Source organism: Callorhinchus milii, unplaced genomic scaffold (assembly GCF_018977255.1).
Source record: "Callorhinchus milii isolate IMCB2004 unplaced genomic scaffold, IMCB_Cmil_1.0 Scaffold24, whole genome shotgun sequence".
In the NCBI taxonomy this organism is placed as follows: domain Eukaryota; kingdom Metazoa; phylum Chordata; class Chondrichthyes; order Chimaeriformes; family Callorhinchidae; genus Callorhinchus; species Callorhinchus milii.
The window spans coordinates 2943522-2962456 of record NW_024704765.1 but is presented as its reverse complement, the minus strand read 5'-3'; the positions used below and the strand labels follow the sequence as shown (position 1 = coordinate 2962456).

At 47.6% G+C, this 18935-nt stretch overlaps 2 protein-coding genes across 3 annotated transcripts in view; both read left to right on the top strand.

Annotated features, from left to right (window-relative positions):
- The first annotated feature begins 274 nt into the window (after positions 1 to 274).
- sh2d5 (SH2 domain containing 5) lies at positions 275 to 13085 on the top strand. Its single transcript, XM_007897803.2, has 6 exons — positions 275 to 421; positions 5540 to 5794; positions 7257 to 7422; positions 8624 to 8732; positions 10158 to 10317; positions 12418 to 13085. Exons 1-6 carry the CDS (start codon positions 284 to 286, stop codon positions 12598 to 12600), a joined length of 1011 nt encoding a protein of 336 aa, XP_007895994.2. The 5' UTR covers positions 275 to 283; the 3' UTR covers positions 12601 to 13085.
- Positions 13086 to 14688: 1603 nt separating this feature from the next.
- The window catches only part of kif17 (kinesin family member 17), a 29935-nt gene continuing 25688 nt past the window's right edge, over positions 14689 to 18935 (top strand). Inside the window, exons 1-3 of one of the 2 annotated variants that reach the window (XM_042343738.1) lie at positions 14689 to 14964; positions 15525 to 15671; positions 18342 to 18443. In XM_042343738.1, coding sequence (XP_042199672.1) covers positions 14734 to 14964; positions 15525 to 15671; positions 18342 to 18443 — 480 coding nt within the window. In that variant the 5' untranslated portion in view covers positions 14689 to 14733. Of the gene's footprint in view, positions 14965 to 15480; positions 15672 to 18341; positions 18444 to 18935 lie in introns of both variants that reach the window. The other variant, XM_042343739.1, reaches the window with a different exon arrangement.

Genomic DNA, 18935 nt, shown 5'->3' with positions numbered 1-18935 from the left:
GGCAGACAGGGAACTCGGTTTAATGTCTCATCAGAGGGATGAAACAACACCAACTCCAGCGCTGCATTGGTGAGTCAGCTTAGACTATATGATTCCAAGTCCCGACGTGCGGTTTAAACCCACAACATTTTGACTCAGACGCGCGCGCGAGAGAGAGAGAGAGAGAGAGCGTGCTACCACTGAGCCAGGCTGACACCCATAATTCTGAATGCCCATCAGTCAGGAACCCCTGCCCCTCTTTCAATGGTCTGCTCTGGTTGTGTGCTTTTCGCAGACTGTGTTGATGGCTCACGCCCTGAGGAGGATTCTCTACACCACCTGCTGCCCGTCAGACTGCCAGTTCGCCTTCGTTACTCGCAACCCCTTCAGGCCTCCGAGCGAGCTCTACTGTCATCTGTTTGTCACACGCCAGCCGAACGAGGTGGGGAGAAACGTGTTGAGGCTGTGTTGTAATATATTCTAATGTGACGTAATGTAATATGTTACGATATTATCCTCGCGTTTGACACAGCGCCTCATCACGTCATTGAAGCGTGACGTCTCAAAGCGCTTCACAGAACACAATGTATAGTGAATTGACTGTATATTTGTGGGCGAAACGCGGCAGTCAATTGCGCACAGCAGCGTCCCACAAACAGTCGTGGATTGAGTGACCACATTTTGTCTAAGGGATTATTGCCGCCGGGAAGCGATTCCCCCAATCAACTAATTGTTAATCCGAGACCCCAAAAAGCCACCTCACCTCAGACCGCCTTAAATCTTAACGTTATTAAAACGGGGTTTAATTTGGTTTTGAATTGCAAGCCAAAAGTAATTTAAAAAAAAAATTGCCTCAGAGTTGAAGATTGGGGCAGAAAGAATTGTGGAAAATTCTTCAATTCACGTATCATTTGGAAACTGGATTTTTTTTTAAAACAAACATCTGCAGAAAACGGCTTCCAAATCAAGAGTAAATTACCATAGTTCAGTGTAGTCTTAAGACCAAATGTTTTTACAAGCTACACCTTCATCAAATGTAGCTACAAATGTATGAAAGGATGTGTGGGCAAGTTTATCTGTGTATGTGTATAAGCGCTCCAGGACTTTACCACACGAGGAGGGCGCTATGCAAGTTATAATAATAATAATAATCCCTTGCATTTGATATAGCGCTTTTCACGTCTTCTCGACGTCCCAAAGTGCTTCACAGAACACACTGTAAAATGAATTGACTGTATATTTGTGGGCGAATGCGTGTGTGTATGTGCGTGTGTGGGGGGGGTAGGGGGTTGGAGAGTGGCCGAAGGACTGGTTTGAAGAGGAGGATCTTGAGATGGGCCTTGAAGGGAGGGAGGGAGCGAGAGCGCGAACGAGCGAGACAAAGGAATTACACAGATTGGTTGGCCTTCGGACACTGCTGTGCGCAATCGGCTGCCACGTTTCACTCACAAAATATATAGTCAATTCACTTTATAGTATATTCTGTGAAGCGCTTTGAGATGTCTCAAAGACGTGATAAGGCACTGAATCAAATTATAATTATCATTTGCATTAAACTGGATCTGTCACCCAATCTAGCAGGCCATTCTGCGTATTGCCTGCAACATTCCCTGTTATTAAGTCTGATGACCCCACCAAGGTGGTTGTCTTTCCCTCCAGAGTTTACGGCACAGAAGGAACCATTTTGGGCCTTGATGTCTTTTGATTCCAACTCAAGTATTTCTCCAGACTGAGAGTGAAGGCCCCTAGGACAGGTCCCCGAGGCTCCAGCCTCCCAAAGCCCAGGCAGGCGCCAGAACAAATGGCTTTTGTTCCCAATTATTTTAATTTCTTTCCTAGCAAAGGGCGGCCAGTACAGTCACTAAGAAAATATTTTTATTTCAATGGTTGCCAGACCAGCAAACCTCCTAATCATCACAGTGAAAGCTCTGTGCCAAAAGCACACTGTCAGCCGAGGGTCTAAATGTTAAGCCTGGAATTACATAGTGTAACAGTACAGAGAAACCCATTCGACCATTTTGATTCCTCTCCGAGAAAGCTTCCATTTAGTTCAAGTGCTCCCTCCCTCCCCCACCCCCCCCCCCCCCCACCCCACACCCTCATGTATGTTTTACAAATATTTATATATTCTTTTTTTTTGAAAAAAAGATTATGGATTCTGTTTGGCTGGGTGTTCCGTGTGCCAATAACCATCTGTGTGAAACCATTCTGCTAAACTCTCCCTCTGCTTTTTTGCTGATGATCTTAAATTGCAGCTCTCGAATTAGCTTCTCACACGAGCCGTGGAAATAGGTCCTCTCTACACTAACGCATCAAAACACCACGGCATTTTGATCACCTCTATCGGATCTCGCTCTCTTGAGCCAACGTTAGTCTTAACTTTTTTTTGGTCAGCCGGGTATCTGACACTGCGGAAACCCATCACCGTGCTTGAGAGTATCCAAACCAAGTGGAGAATTCCATGCATCCCACCTACACATGGAAACCCCAGAGATAGGTTGTTGGAATGGAATGCGCTCTCTCTTCCTGGAGGGAAGCATCCTGCTTATCTAAATCCAGAGAGTATTAGCAACAGGTTGGCAAGAGCCAAGGCTTGGGGACCCCAGAGTGCGCGTTGGGGTAACTGCTGGAGTCTAACCAGCTAAAACCACATAATTTTCCATTGATATCATTGTCTGGCAAGCTTTCCTGCTGCTTGTCCAGCTAGGACCACTCTACCCATTAGGTCTGCTTTGGCTTGCAGGGTTAATACAAGCTGAGTGGGATGACTCCTTGCCCCCAGTGACTGGTCTCCTCTTCCAGGTCCTGACGATGAACCAGGCTGAGCTGTGCTGTCATCAGCAGGTCTTTGAATACTACAGACCTGCCTGACTCATCAGAGGGCTGGCTAGATTCCCGCTACTTGTCCAGCAAGGACCACCCTACCTGTTAGGGCTTTGGCTTGCAGGGTTAACAGGAGCTGAGTGGGATGACACTACCCTCCTCTCCATACTGTTTAACTTTCCTCCTTTTCAAGCATTAATACAGTAAATCCTGTTTAAAAGAATTGATGCTTCAACAATGGTTGGTGACAGAGAGTCCCATATTTCAACCACCCTCTGATAATGAAATGTTTGCTATCCTCTCCTTTAATTCCCTTTGTGATTATCTTAATTTGGTGCCTTCTCGTTACTGATACACCATCCAGTGGAATTAATTATGATTCACCAGATGTGAGACTGGCTCAGTTGGTGGCATCTCATCTTGAGGTCAAAACATTGTGGGTTTAAATCCTAAGTTGGGGATTTTGAGTTCATAGAATCATAGAATTATACAGCACAAAAGGAGGCCATTCGGTCCATCGTGACCATGCCAGTTCTTTGAAAGAGCTGTTCAAATTAATCACAGTCACCCGCGCTCTCCCCATAGCCTTGTAAATTTGTCCTCCCCAAATATTTATCCTCTTCTCTCTTGAAAGTTGTTATCAAGTTTGCTTCCACCACCCTTTCCAGCAGTCCATTCCAGATCCGAACAACTTGGATGGCTGACATTTCAATGCAGTGTTGGGGGAGCACCACATTGTTGGAGGTGCCGTCCTTTGGATGAAACATTAAACTGAGGTTCTGTCTACCTGTTCAGGTGGATGTTAAAGATCCCATTAGCGCTATTTGAAAAAGGGAGTTTCTCCCACTGTCCTGGTCAACAATCCTTCAGTTAAATTGGTTATTCGTTCATCTCTCAGCTGTGTATGGGATATTATTGAATGCAAATTGGCTGCAGTATTCACCTACAAATATAATCACTGCAATTAATAATAACTTTAACACATTTCAATGTGATAAGACACTGCGTCAAATGCAAGGATTATTATTATTATTATCATAGCCCTTCATCAAAACTTTGAACAAGGCACAGTCACTCCATTGGCTCCCTATCCTTTAGAGGATCCCGTTCAAGATTCTGGTCCTCACCTACAAAGCCCTCCATGGCCTTGCCCCACTCTGCCTCTGCGATCTCCTAACCCCCTACCAACCCGCCCGCTCCCTCCGCTCAGCCGGTCTCCTTATTTGAAAAAGGACATACTTGCCCTCGAGGGGGTTCAGCGTAGATTCACTCGGTTAGTTCCTGGGATGAGGGGACTGACCTATGAGGATAGGCTGAATAAACTGGGGCTGTATTCTCCAGAGTACAGAAGAATTAGGGGGGATCTTATTGAAATATATAAGATTCTTAAAGGGCTGATAAAGTAGACACAGAGGGACTGTTTCCCCGGTAGGAAAATCTCTAACCAGGGGTCACAGTCTGAAAATTAAGGGTCAGCCTTTTAGAACAGAGTTGAGGAAATATTTCTTCACTCAGAGGGAAGTGAACCTATGGAATTCACTAACCCAGAAGGCTGTAGATGTCAGTCCTTGAACATCTTCAAGGCTGAGACTGATAGATTTTTAAAAAATAGAGGGATTAGGGGATATGGGGATAGGGCAGGTAATCAGAGTTAGGTCTGAAGATCTTATTGAATGGCGGAGCACAGGCTCGAGGGGCCGAATGGCCTACTCCTGCTCCTAATTCTTATGTTCTTATGAAAGGTGCTATACAAATGTAATCTTGTTCTTATTGTTGTTGTTCTGCGTTTAGTTATACTTGGGTCTAAACGGCGAAATGTTGCACGCTCTGAGATGCTAACGAAATGCTGTAAGTGTGGACCCAGGTCGAATTTCTCTCCTAAATGTACTTTAAAGAGGAATAATTTGGTCACTCAATTCATGGCTGTTTATGGGTGACTGCTGTTCCCAATTGGCTGCCATGTTTTACTGCAAAAATATACAGTGAATTCACTTTACAATATATTCTGTGAAGCGCTTCTCGATGTCTTAATGACATGATAAGACGGTATATCAAATGCAAGGATTATTATTATTACCGTGACAAGCACTGCTCACCTTAATTGATTAAGTAATTAGCATCCAATAGAAAAGGACTGATGTAGTTTAAAGTGAATTATTTCTACCTATTGTTATTTAAGAGCACCAGTAATTCCCTCTTGACACATGGTTTACACGTGACACATAACAGATAGCCAATGCTTCCGGTGCCCTCCCCTATCTACCCCACCCTTCTGAGCGCGCTTTCAGCCATTCTGTCCCCTTCTCTGGAATTCCATCCCGGAATCCTCCTGCTCGCTCCTTCCCTCCTTCCCTCCCCTCTTTCAAGGCATGTCTCAAAATGTACCTCTTTGACGGCTCTTCCCCTCTCCCACGGCTCCCACCCCCGGCTCTGGTGCCCGTCCAGTACCGTGAAGCTCTTTGAGACGTCCCCCCCAATGCCACAAATTATACAGTCGATTCACTACAGTACATTCTGTGAAGCGCTTTGTGATGTCTCAAAGACGTGATAAGGTGCTGTACCAAATGCAAGGATTTATTATTATAATGTGAAAGGCGCTGTATAAATGCAAACGACATTGTATGAACAGTATTGTGATTATTTTTCTTGATGGATGGAACATTGTTGGAACGTTTGGTGAACCAGTGCTGATCTCTGTGTCTATGTCTAACCATCTGGACATGTCTCTCTGCTACAGGCAACCCTGCTGAACTTGCAGCTGTGCCGTCTGTTCCAGGTTGAGTACTGCCTGCAGCACAGGAGAGAACGCCAGAGCCCCTCGTCTGCCCCTTGCTGCCCCGAGCAGCAGAGCAAGAAGTGCTCCCCACAGCAAGCCCTTTCCCCCAGGGACGTGAGGGATCGCTACACAGAGCTCGACGTCTCTCTCAATGTTAATGCTCTGGTCTCCTTCAGACTATCTCGCCGAGACGGGTTGGAATCATTGGAGCCGCTGGTAATAATAATAATAATAATAATCCTTGCATTTGATATAGCGCCTTTGCGTTTTGTTTGACCCTCAACTATCCTTTGTACCCCAAATCCATGCCATGACCCTCTCTGCCTTCCCCCACCCCCGCAACATGCCCGGCTCCGACACCGTCTCACACTGCAGGCCACCGAGACCGTCATACATGCATTCATTATATCCAGCATTGACTATGCAAACTCTCTGCTTGTCGGCCTCCCCAATTCCTCCCTCCGTAGGCTGCAGATAATCCAGAACTCTCCTGCACCAGACTCCATGACACTATCACCCCCATCCTCCACTGGCTTTCCATCACACAGAGGATACAGTTCAAGATCCAGGTCCTCACCTCCAAAGCCCTCAATGGTCTCACTCCCCCCTACCTCTCCGACCTCCTAACCCCCTACCAAACTGCCCGCTCCCTCCACTCAGTGGACTCCGGCCTGCTTCACGTCCGCCACCTTACCCGCCCCGCCTTCTGCCACTCTGCCCCTACCCTCTGGAACTCCATCCTGCAGTCCCTCCGCCTTACCTCCTCCCTTATCTCCTTCAAGATCCATCTCGAGACCCTCCTCTTCAACCGTGCCTTTGATCACCCTCTTTCCCCACTTGCTCTCCACCCTCCCCAGTCCCGAACTCCAGCTCTGGTCCGATACAACTGACTGTCCAGCGCATTGGGATGTCCTCCCGACATGAAAGCGCTATACAAATGTAATTTTGTTGTTGTTATCACATCGTTGCAACGTCCCAAAGCGTCACAGGAAATACTAAAGTAAGCAGCGTGACTTGGTAAGTGCTCTGAGACACCACCTGGCGTGGAGGGGGCTATATAAGTGCAAGTTGTTGTTGTTGGAGGTGGTGGTTTTCTAGTTAACTTCAACAACAAATTACATTTGTATAGCGCAATTCATGTTGGGTACCAACTTCAGACACATGATGAAATTGATCACAAGATTTTTTTCACAACAGGTTCCAGTATGTGATATTTCCTGTGAGGAAAAATTTTCAATTTATTGAATTTCTAATCATTTTGGTTGTTTCCTAACAAAGTAATATGTGATTAAGGTCTGAAACATCATAAATCGAGGCCAGGTTTCGTGCTTCTTGTCCCGAGATGTGCATGAAAATAAAACAGACACAAAAATAAATTCAGTCAAAACACTGTTCGACCGGCTAATAATCAGGAAAAAAATACTCCTTGTGTAAAAAAAATCGACAGCGATTTAGTACTGGATGGGCTGGAGGAAGAATCCATACACCATAAACCCTAGGGTTTTGAGGCAAAGCTAGCTGTTAAACGATAGACACAAAAGAACAAGGATCCCCCTCCCCCTTAAGCGCTCCGGGACGCTACCCTGCTTGAGAGGCGCTATATAATTGCAAGTTGTTGTCGTTGAGTGGATGGATTCACCTTTGGAATGGAATTAAATTGTCCCTCCTACGCCTTTAGGGTCCGTCGAGCGAAAAGGATCCATCGGACAAACCGGGGGCAGAGTGTCCGTTTTCCTCATTGACCTTGGTCCGAAAGAAAGCAATCCGTAACAAAGGGATACGGTCCGGAGCTTACAGGAACTCCACCTTCAAGAGGCAGTTCCAACAAGCGATAGAGGATGGGAGTGAGTATGGAGCTCAGAGTCACGGGGTTGGGGGCATAGGGGGCATTCAACCCAGCAGTCCTAGGGCATTCCATGGCCCAAACACAACTACTTCACCCGTCTCACGCCAGCCTGTGTCTAATACTGGCCTGACCGACAATCCCCAAAATAAAATTGATCGCTAGTTTCATGGCTGTTTGTGGAACATTGCTGTGTGCAATTGTGTTGCCCATAACTCCACTCTCTCCATTTCACAGTAAATAGTGTGAAGCTCTTTGAGACGTCATACTGATGTGATAAGGCGCTAGACCAAATGCAAGGATTATTATTATCTCCCAAATCCCACCTTATCCCTTAATATTTCCCCACTCCCTCTTAAACCTTTCAACTAATTTCTTATCTGTACTAATAATAATCCTTACATTTGCTATAGCGCCTTATCGCGTTTTCTAGACATCTCAAAGTACTTCACAGAATATAAAGTGAATTGATTGTATATTCTGTGGGTGAAACGCGGCAGCTAATTGTGCACAGCAGCGTCCCACAAACAGTCATGGATCTATGACATTCTTGGGCAATATGTAAAGCCGGGTGTAAATGTGTAGGTTTTTGAAGGGTTCTCTACTGGAATATAAAGGCTCGAGCACCCAACATCAGGAATATTTGTGTCATTCTTTGATGTTTTTTTTGCTTCAGAATATTGGATTCTGCCCAGTTTATGGCAACATCTTGCATTTCACACAGAGCTATCTATTCACATGTAAGAGAAATGTCTCAAAGCACTTTGGCGATAAAGTTTTAAATCCTGATTGTTATCCTAGAGAGACCCCTTTTCTTCACCACTNCCCCCCTCCTCTCTCCCCACTCCTCTCATTCCTCTCCTCACCCTCATCCCTTCTCTCCTCTCATATCTCCTCTATCCCCCTCCTCTTCTCCCATTCCCCCCCTCATCCCTCCTCTCCTCTCTTCTCCTCCCCCCTCAACCCTCCCCTCCTCTTACCTCCCTCCTGGAAGATAGCTATGTTTGATTTTCAGATGAGGACAAGATCGAGGCACCAATTGAATATTTTGCTGAGATACACTGTGACCAATGGCCAAGGTGTTGGAGGGTGTAATGGATCTGTCACTCCAGTGGAGAGGAAAAGTCACAGATCTTCAGGAGAAAGAGGAGAGAAAAATTAGCTGAAAAAGTCCTGAATCATAAAATGGTTATATTTTGCAGTCAGTTTCAGCTGGGGCGATGAGCATTTGGAGTCCTGGAGGGATCTATCTCCCTTACAACATGAGGATGTTCTGACGGACACAGTCTGGTCCAGTACTGGAGTTCCCAGGTTAGTGCCCAGCTCAGGAAATCTGCTCAATGACAACACCCAACAACAACTTGCATTTGTATAGTGCCCTTCACACAGGGTAGCATCCCATAGCGCTCGGGTAAACACAATTTCCAATGATTCCACGAGAGGATCGGATCAAATAAGTCTGTTGGCCCACTTGGAACAAAGGATCATAGGAACAGGAGTAGGCCATTCAGCCCCTCGAGCCTGTTCCGCCATTCTATAAGATCATGATACTGATTGACAATAAATTGAAGCTCACCCAACAATGCGGTGTCAGTGAATAAAGCAAACCAGATGTTGGGATGTATCAAAAGATCAATAGCAGCCAAAATAGTGGGATAATCCTGCCACTGTATATAACATCGTTGAGACCACACTTAGAGACTGTGTACAGTTCTGGTCACTGCAGTACAAAAAGGATATTGGAGAAATCGAGAAGATACAGAGGAGGCAACCAAAATGGTTGAGGGAATAGAAGGACTGGACTATGAGGAGCCACTAAGTAAATCGGGCATATTCACGCTGGAAAAGAGAAGATTGCGAGACAACATGATTGCTGTCTTTAAGATTCAAAAGGGGCAAAACAATATAGATCATGACCGGCTGTTTCAACTTGTCCAGAATAGTAAAACCAGAGGCCACGGCCTGCGATTAAAAGGGGGAAATTCAGAATGAATCTATGCAAACACTACGTCAGTGAGCAAATAGTGAACCTGTGGAACAGGCTCCCGAGGGAGACGGTTGAAGCAGGAAATGTTGATTCTTTCAAAACAGATTAGATAGTTTTCTTTTAGGAAATCACATTATGGAATATAGACGTAGGGAGTTTGGGACATATGTGTATGTCAGGAAGGTGGAAGGCAAACTAGATGGACCTTGGTCTTTTTTTCCTCTAGCATTTCTTATGTTCTTATGGCTGATTTGGTGCTCTCTGTTCTATAATTCTCACCCCGTGGAATCTTGTAGTGTAGTGGTTAGAATGGGATTTACATACACCGGTTGAACTTACGTCAAAGTTCTGGCAGAAGCTTCCTACTTTTGTTTCTAGACGTCCAAGACCTGGGCATCTTGTTCAACCCTCAACTGTCCTTTCTCCCCCATATCCATGCCATGACCCGCTCTACCTTCCCCCATCTCCGCAACATTGCCCGACTCCGACGAAGGGTTGTAGACTTTCTCCATGGATGCTGCCTGACCTGCTAATTTTATTGTTGTTGTATATAAAGCACTGTTAGAACTTGCCGTTGTGTTGACTCTCTGTAATGAAGTCACACCTTAGATTAGAGAAATTGCCCACAGAGCGAGATCGAATATAGAGGCCACCGAGTTCACTATGCACGTGACACTTCGCGGGCTTACATTGGGGATGAGGACCCAGGCACTACTCAAGTTCCAATCCTTTCTGGTCCTTTCATGCAGAGAAATCGCCAAGCGCCTCCTTCAGCATGATGTCCTAGGAGCTTTCTTACTGTGGGAGATTCTGAGTCCCACGCCTTCCTGGTCGCTTCTGGTGCAAACGCCTTTCGGAGTGATCACTTACCTGATCTGCAGGAACGAGGCTGACGAATACTACCTGGAGGTGAGACTCGGGGAATAGAATGGGGTGAAAAATGTGAAACGTCACGTGAATGTTGTTACTGCCAATGTCAGAGTGTGGCTGCTCTTTGTAAAGCAGGACTGAAAGGCAGAGGAGGAGGACGGTGGGAGAGGAGGACAGAGCAAGAGTAATGCAGGGTAGAGGACAGGGATGGGGGGCATTTTGGGGGAAAGCAGCTTGAGTCAGGGGCGGCAGCCAAAAAAATACGCAACAAAATCCCCAGTTCGGGTGCCCAGCAGCAGTGTGAAGCGCTTTGAGACGTCCTCCCGACGCTGGAAAGGCGCTGGGTAAATTGTATTGCCCTATTTATGGTGGCAGATCTGAAGATCTACAGAGAAGCTATTTCCTCTGGTGGGGAATCCAGAACAAGGGGCATCATCTTAAAATTAGAGCCAGGCCATTTAGGAGTGAAATCAGGAGGCTAATGGAAATCTGCAACTCTCTCCCCCCAAAAGGCTGTGGACGCTGTGGATCCATTCAAGTTTTCAAGACTGAGGTGGATAGATAATTGTTAGGTCAGGGAATCAAGGGATATGGAGCAAAGGGGTTAATTGGAGTTGAGGTACAGATCAGCCATGACTTTATATTATATAGTGTATATATGTATATATATATTTGCATTTGATATAGCACCTTATCATGTCTTCAAGACGTCACAGAGCGCTTCACAGAATGGAGGAACGGGTTCAAGGGGCTGAATGGCCTATTCCTGTTCCTAAAAGGGAATTTAGAAGAAAATTCTTTAGACAGAGGATGATGAGCTTCGCTGCCAGAAGCTGTGAGTGAAGCAAAGAGCATCAACGTATTTAAGAGGAATTTGTGCGTGAAGCAGCATAGGATTGTAGGAGGGACTGGAGTATAAACACCAGCACAGACAACTTGGACAAAATGTCCTATTTGTGCTCTGTAATGTTCTACATACTATTCTATGTCACATTGACCTGAAATGGGGATATGCTGCATTTTTCAGCCTCGTTTGTTTGGGATATTATTACTTATCCATAATTACTTTTTTTTTAGTAATCTTTTCAAGTTAAATATAGTCATTCTTAATTGTTCATTATAAACTAAGAAACACGAACCCCCCCACCCAGATTTTAAGTTTTGTAATGACGTAGATGACAACAATAACAACAACAACTCACATGTGTACAGCGCCTTTCACATCGAGGAGGACGTCCCAAGTCAGGATTTGCACCTGAGCTGGAGGTTGGGATCTGGAGGGGTGGAGGGCAGGGAGGATGGGGGTAGCAGGGTGACCGAAGGTGCGGTTGAAGCTTGACATCTGGGCTCAGTTGGCAGCATTCTCACCTGTGGTCAGAAAAACAACAACAATGTGCATTTATACAGCGCCCCTCACACAGGGTAGCGCCCTGGAGCGCTTGACGATGGCGGAGCACGATGCCGATCCGGGGGAGGGGGGAGGTGACCCTAGGCATCGTCGAAGAAGAAGGTCTTCAGGCACGATCTGTACTGTCACTCCAGTATTGGGAGAATGCTGGGTTCTCAGCGATGCTGCCTTTTAGATGAGATGTTAATATCAAACGCCTATTCAGGTGATCTTCAAAAATCCCAGGACACGAAAAGAAAAAGGATGGGAGTTTCTCCCTTTCGAAATGCAATTTTTTTTCTATACCTTACTCTGTAATATTTCTTCATGTGCTATTCATGTTTGTGCTGTAGTCCTGTAGTTTAGTGGTTAGAGCCGGGTTCAATTCCCGGTAGGGCGAAACGTTGGGCAATTTTCCTTATTCCACACGCCTCTGTTTACCTAGGAGTAAATCGGAACCCGGTTTTTAGTTGATTGGGTTTAGGATTGGGATCGCTTTCTGAGGGTAATAATCCCTTCAAAAAACAAATGTGGTCCCTCAATCCACAGCTGTTTGTGTGACGCTGCTGTGCACAATTGGCTGCCACATTTCACCCGCAAAATATATAGTCAATTCACTTTACAGTCTATCCTGTGAAGCGCTTTGGGACGCCTCAAAGACATGATAAGGCGCTATATCAATTGCAAGGATTATTATTATTATTTCTCTCTGTGCTCATCACATTCATGCTGCCCTTGTTTTTAACCTCCAGCATTTGAACACTATGTTTCCCAGCTTGAAAGCTCTGATCGAACATTACACTGAGGTAGAGGATGACCTGTTCTGTTGCCTGAGCAATGCCAGGTTGAACCACTGCTACGAGCCTCAAGACTCGGCAGAACCCCGAGACCTGGCCCGAACCACAACCCCTGACCGAGAGATCGCTTCAGATTAGGAGCAGCTCAAACTCTGAAGAACTGAAGGAGAGGGTTTGGTCGTGGATGACCTCCTCCTGTTCCTGCGAAGCCCGCTTGGTCTCGTCCTCCCGCTGGCAAGAGATTCAACCCGCTCACTCTCACCCAGTCTGAAATTATCGGCTGAAGAAAAAAAAATCACAGTGAAAGCCTTTGGCCCGTATCAATGATCGGGTTCAAGATTGCACACTTGACCCACTCATCACAGACATTTTGCTTCCCTGTTTCGCCAACTGCGCGTAGATGTAACGTGTGAAAATAGTTGACGTATTTATCCTCGTGCGGTTGGCAAAACAGGGAAACCAAACGGCTGTGATGAGTGGGTCCAAGCGCCCAGTCTTGAAGCAACTTCAGTTTAGACCGACGAAACAAAAAATGCTCCAAAGATGCTGCACACCGAAGCGGGTGGTCGCTCGGCCGTCGCTGAGGTCGAGGTGTTGCCCCCGGGGCGTTCCTCAGGCCTCTCCGGGGGGGGGGGGCACTCGCTTTGCAAGTGAGAGACCTGAGTTCAATTCCCGGCAGGGCGAAACCTTGGGCAAGTTTCCTTACTCCACACAGAGCCTAATAATAATCCCTTCATAAACCAAAAACAATAATTAATTGGTCATTTTCAATCTACGACTGTTTGTGGGACATTGCTGTGCGCAATTGGCTGCCGCGTTCGCCCACAAATGTACAGTCAATTCACTTTGCAGTGTGTTCTGTGAAGCGCTTTGGGACGTCCTCCTGATGTGAAAAGCACTATATCAAATGCAAGGATTATTTATTATTCATGCGTTGGGGGCCCCTTTGAGCGGAAGATGACCGGGGGGGATGATATCCTGGTCCCATCCATTCAACCCCACCTGCTCTGCTCTACCCGCCGCCGCGAACACGCTCCGTGCCTGTCCCAGACGTGTTCCCCTCCCTCCGCCGGGCAATATCGGCTGAAGACATCCGTCGGCGACAGAGATAAAACACGCGCAAACGTATTGATTGTTAAGCCAAGCGTTCGACAGTGCTACTCTGTTTGCCTTTCAGGATCGATCTCCTTGACGTGACGTTCTATTAAACGTGTTTACATTTAACCTTAAAAACTTACTGACTTCATTGTTGATCTAAAAAAAAATTTTTTTTAACCCCCAAATTTTTTTTAAAAAACTCTGCGCTGGTGCGAGGCGGGGAATCGAGGCGGGGAATCGAGGCGGCCGACCCAAACCAGAGACGATGATTATTATTTTCTTTTTTTAAAAAGATGTTTCCGAGGTGTTTTGCGGTGGTGGGGGGGTGGGGGCTGCGAGGGGCAATGCGGTGGTGGGGGGGGGGCTGCGAGGGGCAATGCGGGGTTGGGGGGGGGCTGCGAGGGGCAATGCGGTGGTGGGGGGGGGCTGCGAGGGGCAATGCGGTGGGGGGGGGGGTGCGGAGGGGCAATGCGGTGGGGGGGGTGGGCTGCGAGGGGCGCTTTGGGACGTCCTCCCCCAACGTGAGAGGTGTCGAGCGGCACCTCCTTCGCGCTCTCACTCTGAGCCCCGCCCGGAGCCGCCCGTCCAGCCCCGAGCAGACCGAGACCCCCCCCACAGCACCCCCCACCTCCCCTCCCCCCCTCCCCCGAGAGCACAGTCACTCGTCAGTGGTTTGTAGCCCAAAGGCCACTGCACACACCCCCCCCCCAAAAAAAACAGCCCAATATTACGCGCCCCCCTCCCGGGGGACGGTTGGGGGGGGTGGGGGGCGGTTGGAACTGTGCAAAGGTTCTTCAAAGGAGGGTTTACATCTCAACGTCAAGCAATTAGGTTCCTCTTTTGTGGCGCACACACACACACACACACACACAAACCGCCCCAAACCCCACACAAACCCGCACAAAATCCGCCCCCGCCCCCAAAAAGGCGCACAAAACCGCCCAAACTGCACAACCCGCCACACAAAAAAAACCGCACCAAACCGCTCAAAATGCCCGAGAAACCGCACCAACCGCCCCAAAACCGCTCAAACCCCCGCCCAATGGCGCCTTGCCAACGGTTGCCAACGGTAACCCGCTCGGGCTTGGGGATAGGCGGAAGTGACGGCGTGGCTTGGGCCGGAAGTGGAGCGAGCGGTGCGTTGCCCCGGTGACGGTGGGGCCGCGGGGCGCCATGGCCTCGGAGACGGTGCGGGTGGTTGTCCGCTGCCGGCCCAGCAACAGCCGCGAGAAGGAGCTGAGCTGCCGGGAGGTGGTGACCATGGACCCGGGGCGCGGCCAGTGCTTCATCCACAAGCCCACGGCCCCCGAGCAGCCGCCAAAACACTTCACCTTCGACGGCGTCTTTTGCATGGACAACAGCACCGAGCAGCTGTACAACGAGATCGCCTACCCCCTGGTGGAGGTGCGGCCCGGGGGGGGGGGGGGCTGTGGGCAAGGGGGGGTCTGTGGGGCAAAGGGGGTCTGTGGGGCAAAAGGGGGTCTGTGGGGCAAAGGGGGCTGTGGGGCAAAGGGGGCTGTGGGGCAAAGGGGGGCTGTGGGGCAAAGGGGGCTGTGGGGCAAGGGGGGCTGTAGAGCAAAATGGGGAGGCTGTGGGGCCAGGGGGGGCTGTTTGCAAGTGGGGGGCTGATAGTAGAGGGGGATGTGGGCGGTGGGGGGGCTGTGACCACACGGGGTTTGATGGTAGAGTTGGGGCTGATGTTAGAGGGAGCGCTGTGGGCATTGAAGCGACTGTGGGCATGAGGCGGGGGGGTGCGGGGGCTGTGGGCAATGGGGCGGAGTGGGGGTGGGTGGGTGGGGGCTGCCCTGGGACGGTGGGATGGACGGGGTTTTCTTTTTGAAGAAGTAACTTGCATTTTTACAGCACTTTGTACGTTGGGTAACTGTTGGCAAAGTGTAGTGACTGTTTTTTTCCCCACAGGCGATTAGAAAGCTGTGATCACAGATGGTTGTGTTTTGCTTCAGGGCGTGACGGAAGGCTACAATGGAACGATCTTTGCCTATGGACAGACAGGAAGCGGGAAGTCATTCACCATGCAAGGCGTTTCATACCCCCCATCGCAACGAGGAGTCATTCCCAGAGCTTTCGAGCACATCTTTGAGAGTATCCAGGTCTGTTAAACTAAAGCGTTTGAGAGTTCAGAAGGTAAATTGCTGTGGTCAAACTATTTTCACGAATACGTTCGTGAGTTCTCAAAGTTGTAGTTATCTGGTACAAAAACACGACAAGTTGTAGTAATCTTGCCCATGCATCTCAGCTTCCTCCAAAACAGTCCTGAGTTCTCTAGACTTTGCCCTCCATTTAGTACCTGGAGCAAGCGAGAGGACCTGGGTTCGATTCCCGGGCAGGGCGAAACGTTGGGCAAGTTTCCTTACTCCATACGCCAATTCACTTTACAGTATAATCTGTGAAGCTCTTTGAGACGTCTCGAAGACATGATAAAGCTCTATATCAAATGAAAAGATTATTATTATTACCTTTGTAACATCAGGAGAATGAATTTCCACTAGCTTTGCTGTACAAAGCTTTACAAAGCGTTATAATTTGAATGTTTTGTCCCTTTTTTTTGGAAAACTTATGGTGTGCCAACAATTAATTGACTCAAAGAAAAGGGTGATATTTGTTCAACACCTTGTGCCAAGTTCCTCTCTCAATCTCACAGAGCTAAATTCTAGAGAGGCCAGCCAACAATCAGATTCTTTCCTCAAATGTCACAAAAGAAGAGGATGCAGCCATAGTATCAGAGGAGAGGGTAAAGAAATTGGATAAGATAAGAATAAACGAGGTACTAAAAAGGTTGTCAGTGCTCAAGGTAGATAAGTCACACGGTCCGAACGGGATGCATCCTAGGTCACTGAGGGAACTAAGGGTGGAAATAATGGAAACTCTGGCCACAATCTTTCAATCCTCCTTGGACACCGGGGGTGGTGCCAGAGGACTGGAGGGTTCAACTGTTACTCCCTTGTACAAAAAGGGCAGAAGGATAAACCTGGGAACTACAGGCCAGTCAGCCTAACATCAGGAGTGCAGAAACATCTAGAGATTATAAGATGGGAAAAAATAAATTTTCACTTAAAACATATTGGTTAATAAAGGGCAGCCAACATGGATTTCTTAAAGGCAAATCAGCTCTAATGACCTGATAAGAGTTTTTAATGAAGTAACGGAGAGGGTGGATGAAGGTAGTGCAGTTAATGTAATTTATATGGATTTTGAAAAGGCGTTTGATAAAGTGCCACATAAGAGACTTGTAAGCAAAATTGAAGCGCACAATATTAAAGAGACAGTGGCAGCAGATACAGAGCTGTCTGGGAGACAGAAAGCAGAGAGTGGTGATGAACAGTTGTTTTTCTGACCTGAGGGAAGTGTGCAGTGATGTCCCCCAGGGGTCAGTATTAGGATAACTGCTCTTTTTAAACCTGGTCTATATAAATGACCTGGACCTGGGTATAGGGTGTGAATTGTAGTTTGTGAAAAAACTCATTTTTTTACATTTACTTTCATTCATTCATTTACTCATTCAGCTAAATACTCCAAAATGATAGTCTGCAGTGTTATGCTGCTTGGGAATACTGTGGGTTTTAATGCTATGCAAAGTTAAAATCCAGTTCAAAAGGTGGAAATGGGATAGTGGGCTTACACTCTCATCCATTCTCTCTCTGCTGTCTCACTCTCTGTGTCTTTCTGCCTCTCACATTTTCTCATTTTCTTTCTTCCGCCTTGTCCACAGCTGAATGTGGTCAAGACGGAAGCCATACTCTTTGGCTCCCGTCATCGTCTTCGCTCCTGCGGATCTAAACTCCTCAACAACCCTGGGCTCTCCCTCAGACTCACCGAACCAGTGCGCAATCCAGGCGTCCGGTTCGACTCCCAGCTGTCCTTCCTCCCTGATGTCCGGTCCCTGACCACGACTACCTTCCTCCACTCCACCAAGTTGCCCAACCATACCTTACCCCAAATGCAGCCAAAAAACCCTTGTGCATGTGTTTGTCACCTCCCGCCTGGATTACTCAAACTTTTTTTTGTTTGTATACTTGCCGGTCTCCCCAGCTCCACTATTCAAAAGATCCAGCTCATTCAGAACTCTGCTGCCAGAATACTGACCTGGACCAAACTCCGTACCCACATCTCATCAGCTCTAGCTCAGGCTCCATCACCAAATGCATCGACTTCAAGAGCCTCACACTTGTGTTTAAATCCCTTCACTCCCTGGTATCTCCCTACCTCTCCAACCTCACTGCCCAATCCACTATCCGGCGCCTCCACTCGACTGGCACCGCCCTCCTGCTCGTCTTCACATCTTCGAGACGTCTCAAAGCGCTTCACAGAATATACTGTGAAGTGAATTGACTATATTTTGTGGGCGAAATGTTGCAGCCAATTGCGCACAGCAGCGTCCCACAAACAGTCGTGGACTGAGTGACCAATAGGCTGAGCGGCTTTCTTTGCTACTGCTTTGTCTTTGTCACTCCCTCTCTGCTGGCTATCTCTCTCGGTTTCTCTTTTTCTGCGTGTGTGTGCGTGTCCCTACTGGCTGTTAAGGCCCTGCATAAAAAGAGTTTCCTAACACAATTATCCTGAAGTATGCAAATTGGCTGCCAGTTTGGCCTACAAATACACAGTCACTACACTTCACAGCAAAATCCTGTGAAGCGCTTTGAGACGTCTTGATGATGTGATAAGGCGCAATAACAAACTTATTGTAAGAATTATTATCATCATTGGATGTCCCAACACAAAAGAGCTCTGAGAAATTGATTTCTCCTGTGTTTGACTTGCAGTGTACAGAAAATGCCAAGTTTCTTGTGAGGGCTTCTTTTCTGGAAATTTACAACGAGGAGATCCACGATCTTCTGGGTCAAGACACCAAGCAGAAACTGGAGGTAAAGTGAAGGTTTGTGTGAGTATGGATAGTGCGTTGTCTTGTCTGCTTTTCTTGCGAGGTGGAAATACAATGGCCTTTCGCATTTTATAAAGGCAATGGCTGAGAGGCAGTTATATTTTTAAAAGATCAATACAGTAGAGAGCTCCAAATCTGCAAAAATTGGGACTGGCCCCATCTGGAAATCGATATGGAACAGGGCTGATATCAGGTCTTTTTGGCTCATTGGCAGGACTTGAAGGACCACTGGCAGCTGGGATACTTATTGTGCAGGTTAGCTGGTTTAGGAGGGGGTAAGGCCTATCTCTCTGACCTGCTAAGCCCCGATCAATTTGTCTGCTCTCTCCATCCCTTAACCTCGCTCCCTCCCTTGCCTCCTTCAAGACACAACTCAAAACCCTCCTTTATTCGACTGTGCCTTCAGCCGCCCTTCTATCTTTCTACCCTCCCTCATCCCTTCCCTTCCCCCCCATTGCTCGGGTCCTGATCCCCA

Coding starts and splice junctions, on each gene's coding strand:
- sh2d5 (XM_007897803.2), top strand. CDS start 284: ATGGCTCACGCCCTGAGGAGGATTCTCTACACCACCTGCTGCCCGTCA. Junction 5,795..7,256: donor TGGAATCATTGGAGCCGCTG/GTAATAATAATA, acceptor CTACGCCTTTAG/GGTCCGTCGAGCGAAAAGGA. Junction 10,318..12,417: donor CTGACGAATACTACCTGGAG/GTGAGACTCGGG, acceptor TTTAACCTCCAG/CATTTGAACACTATGTTTCC.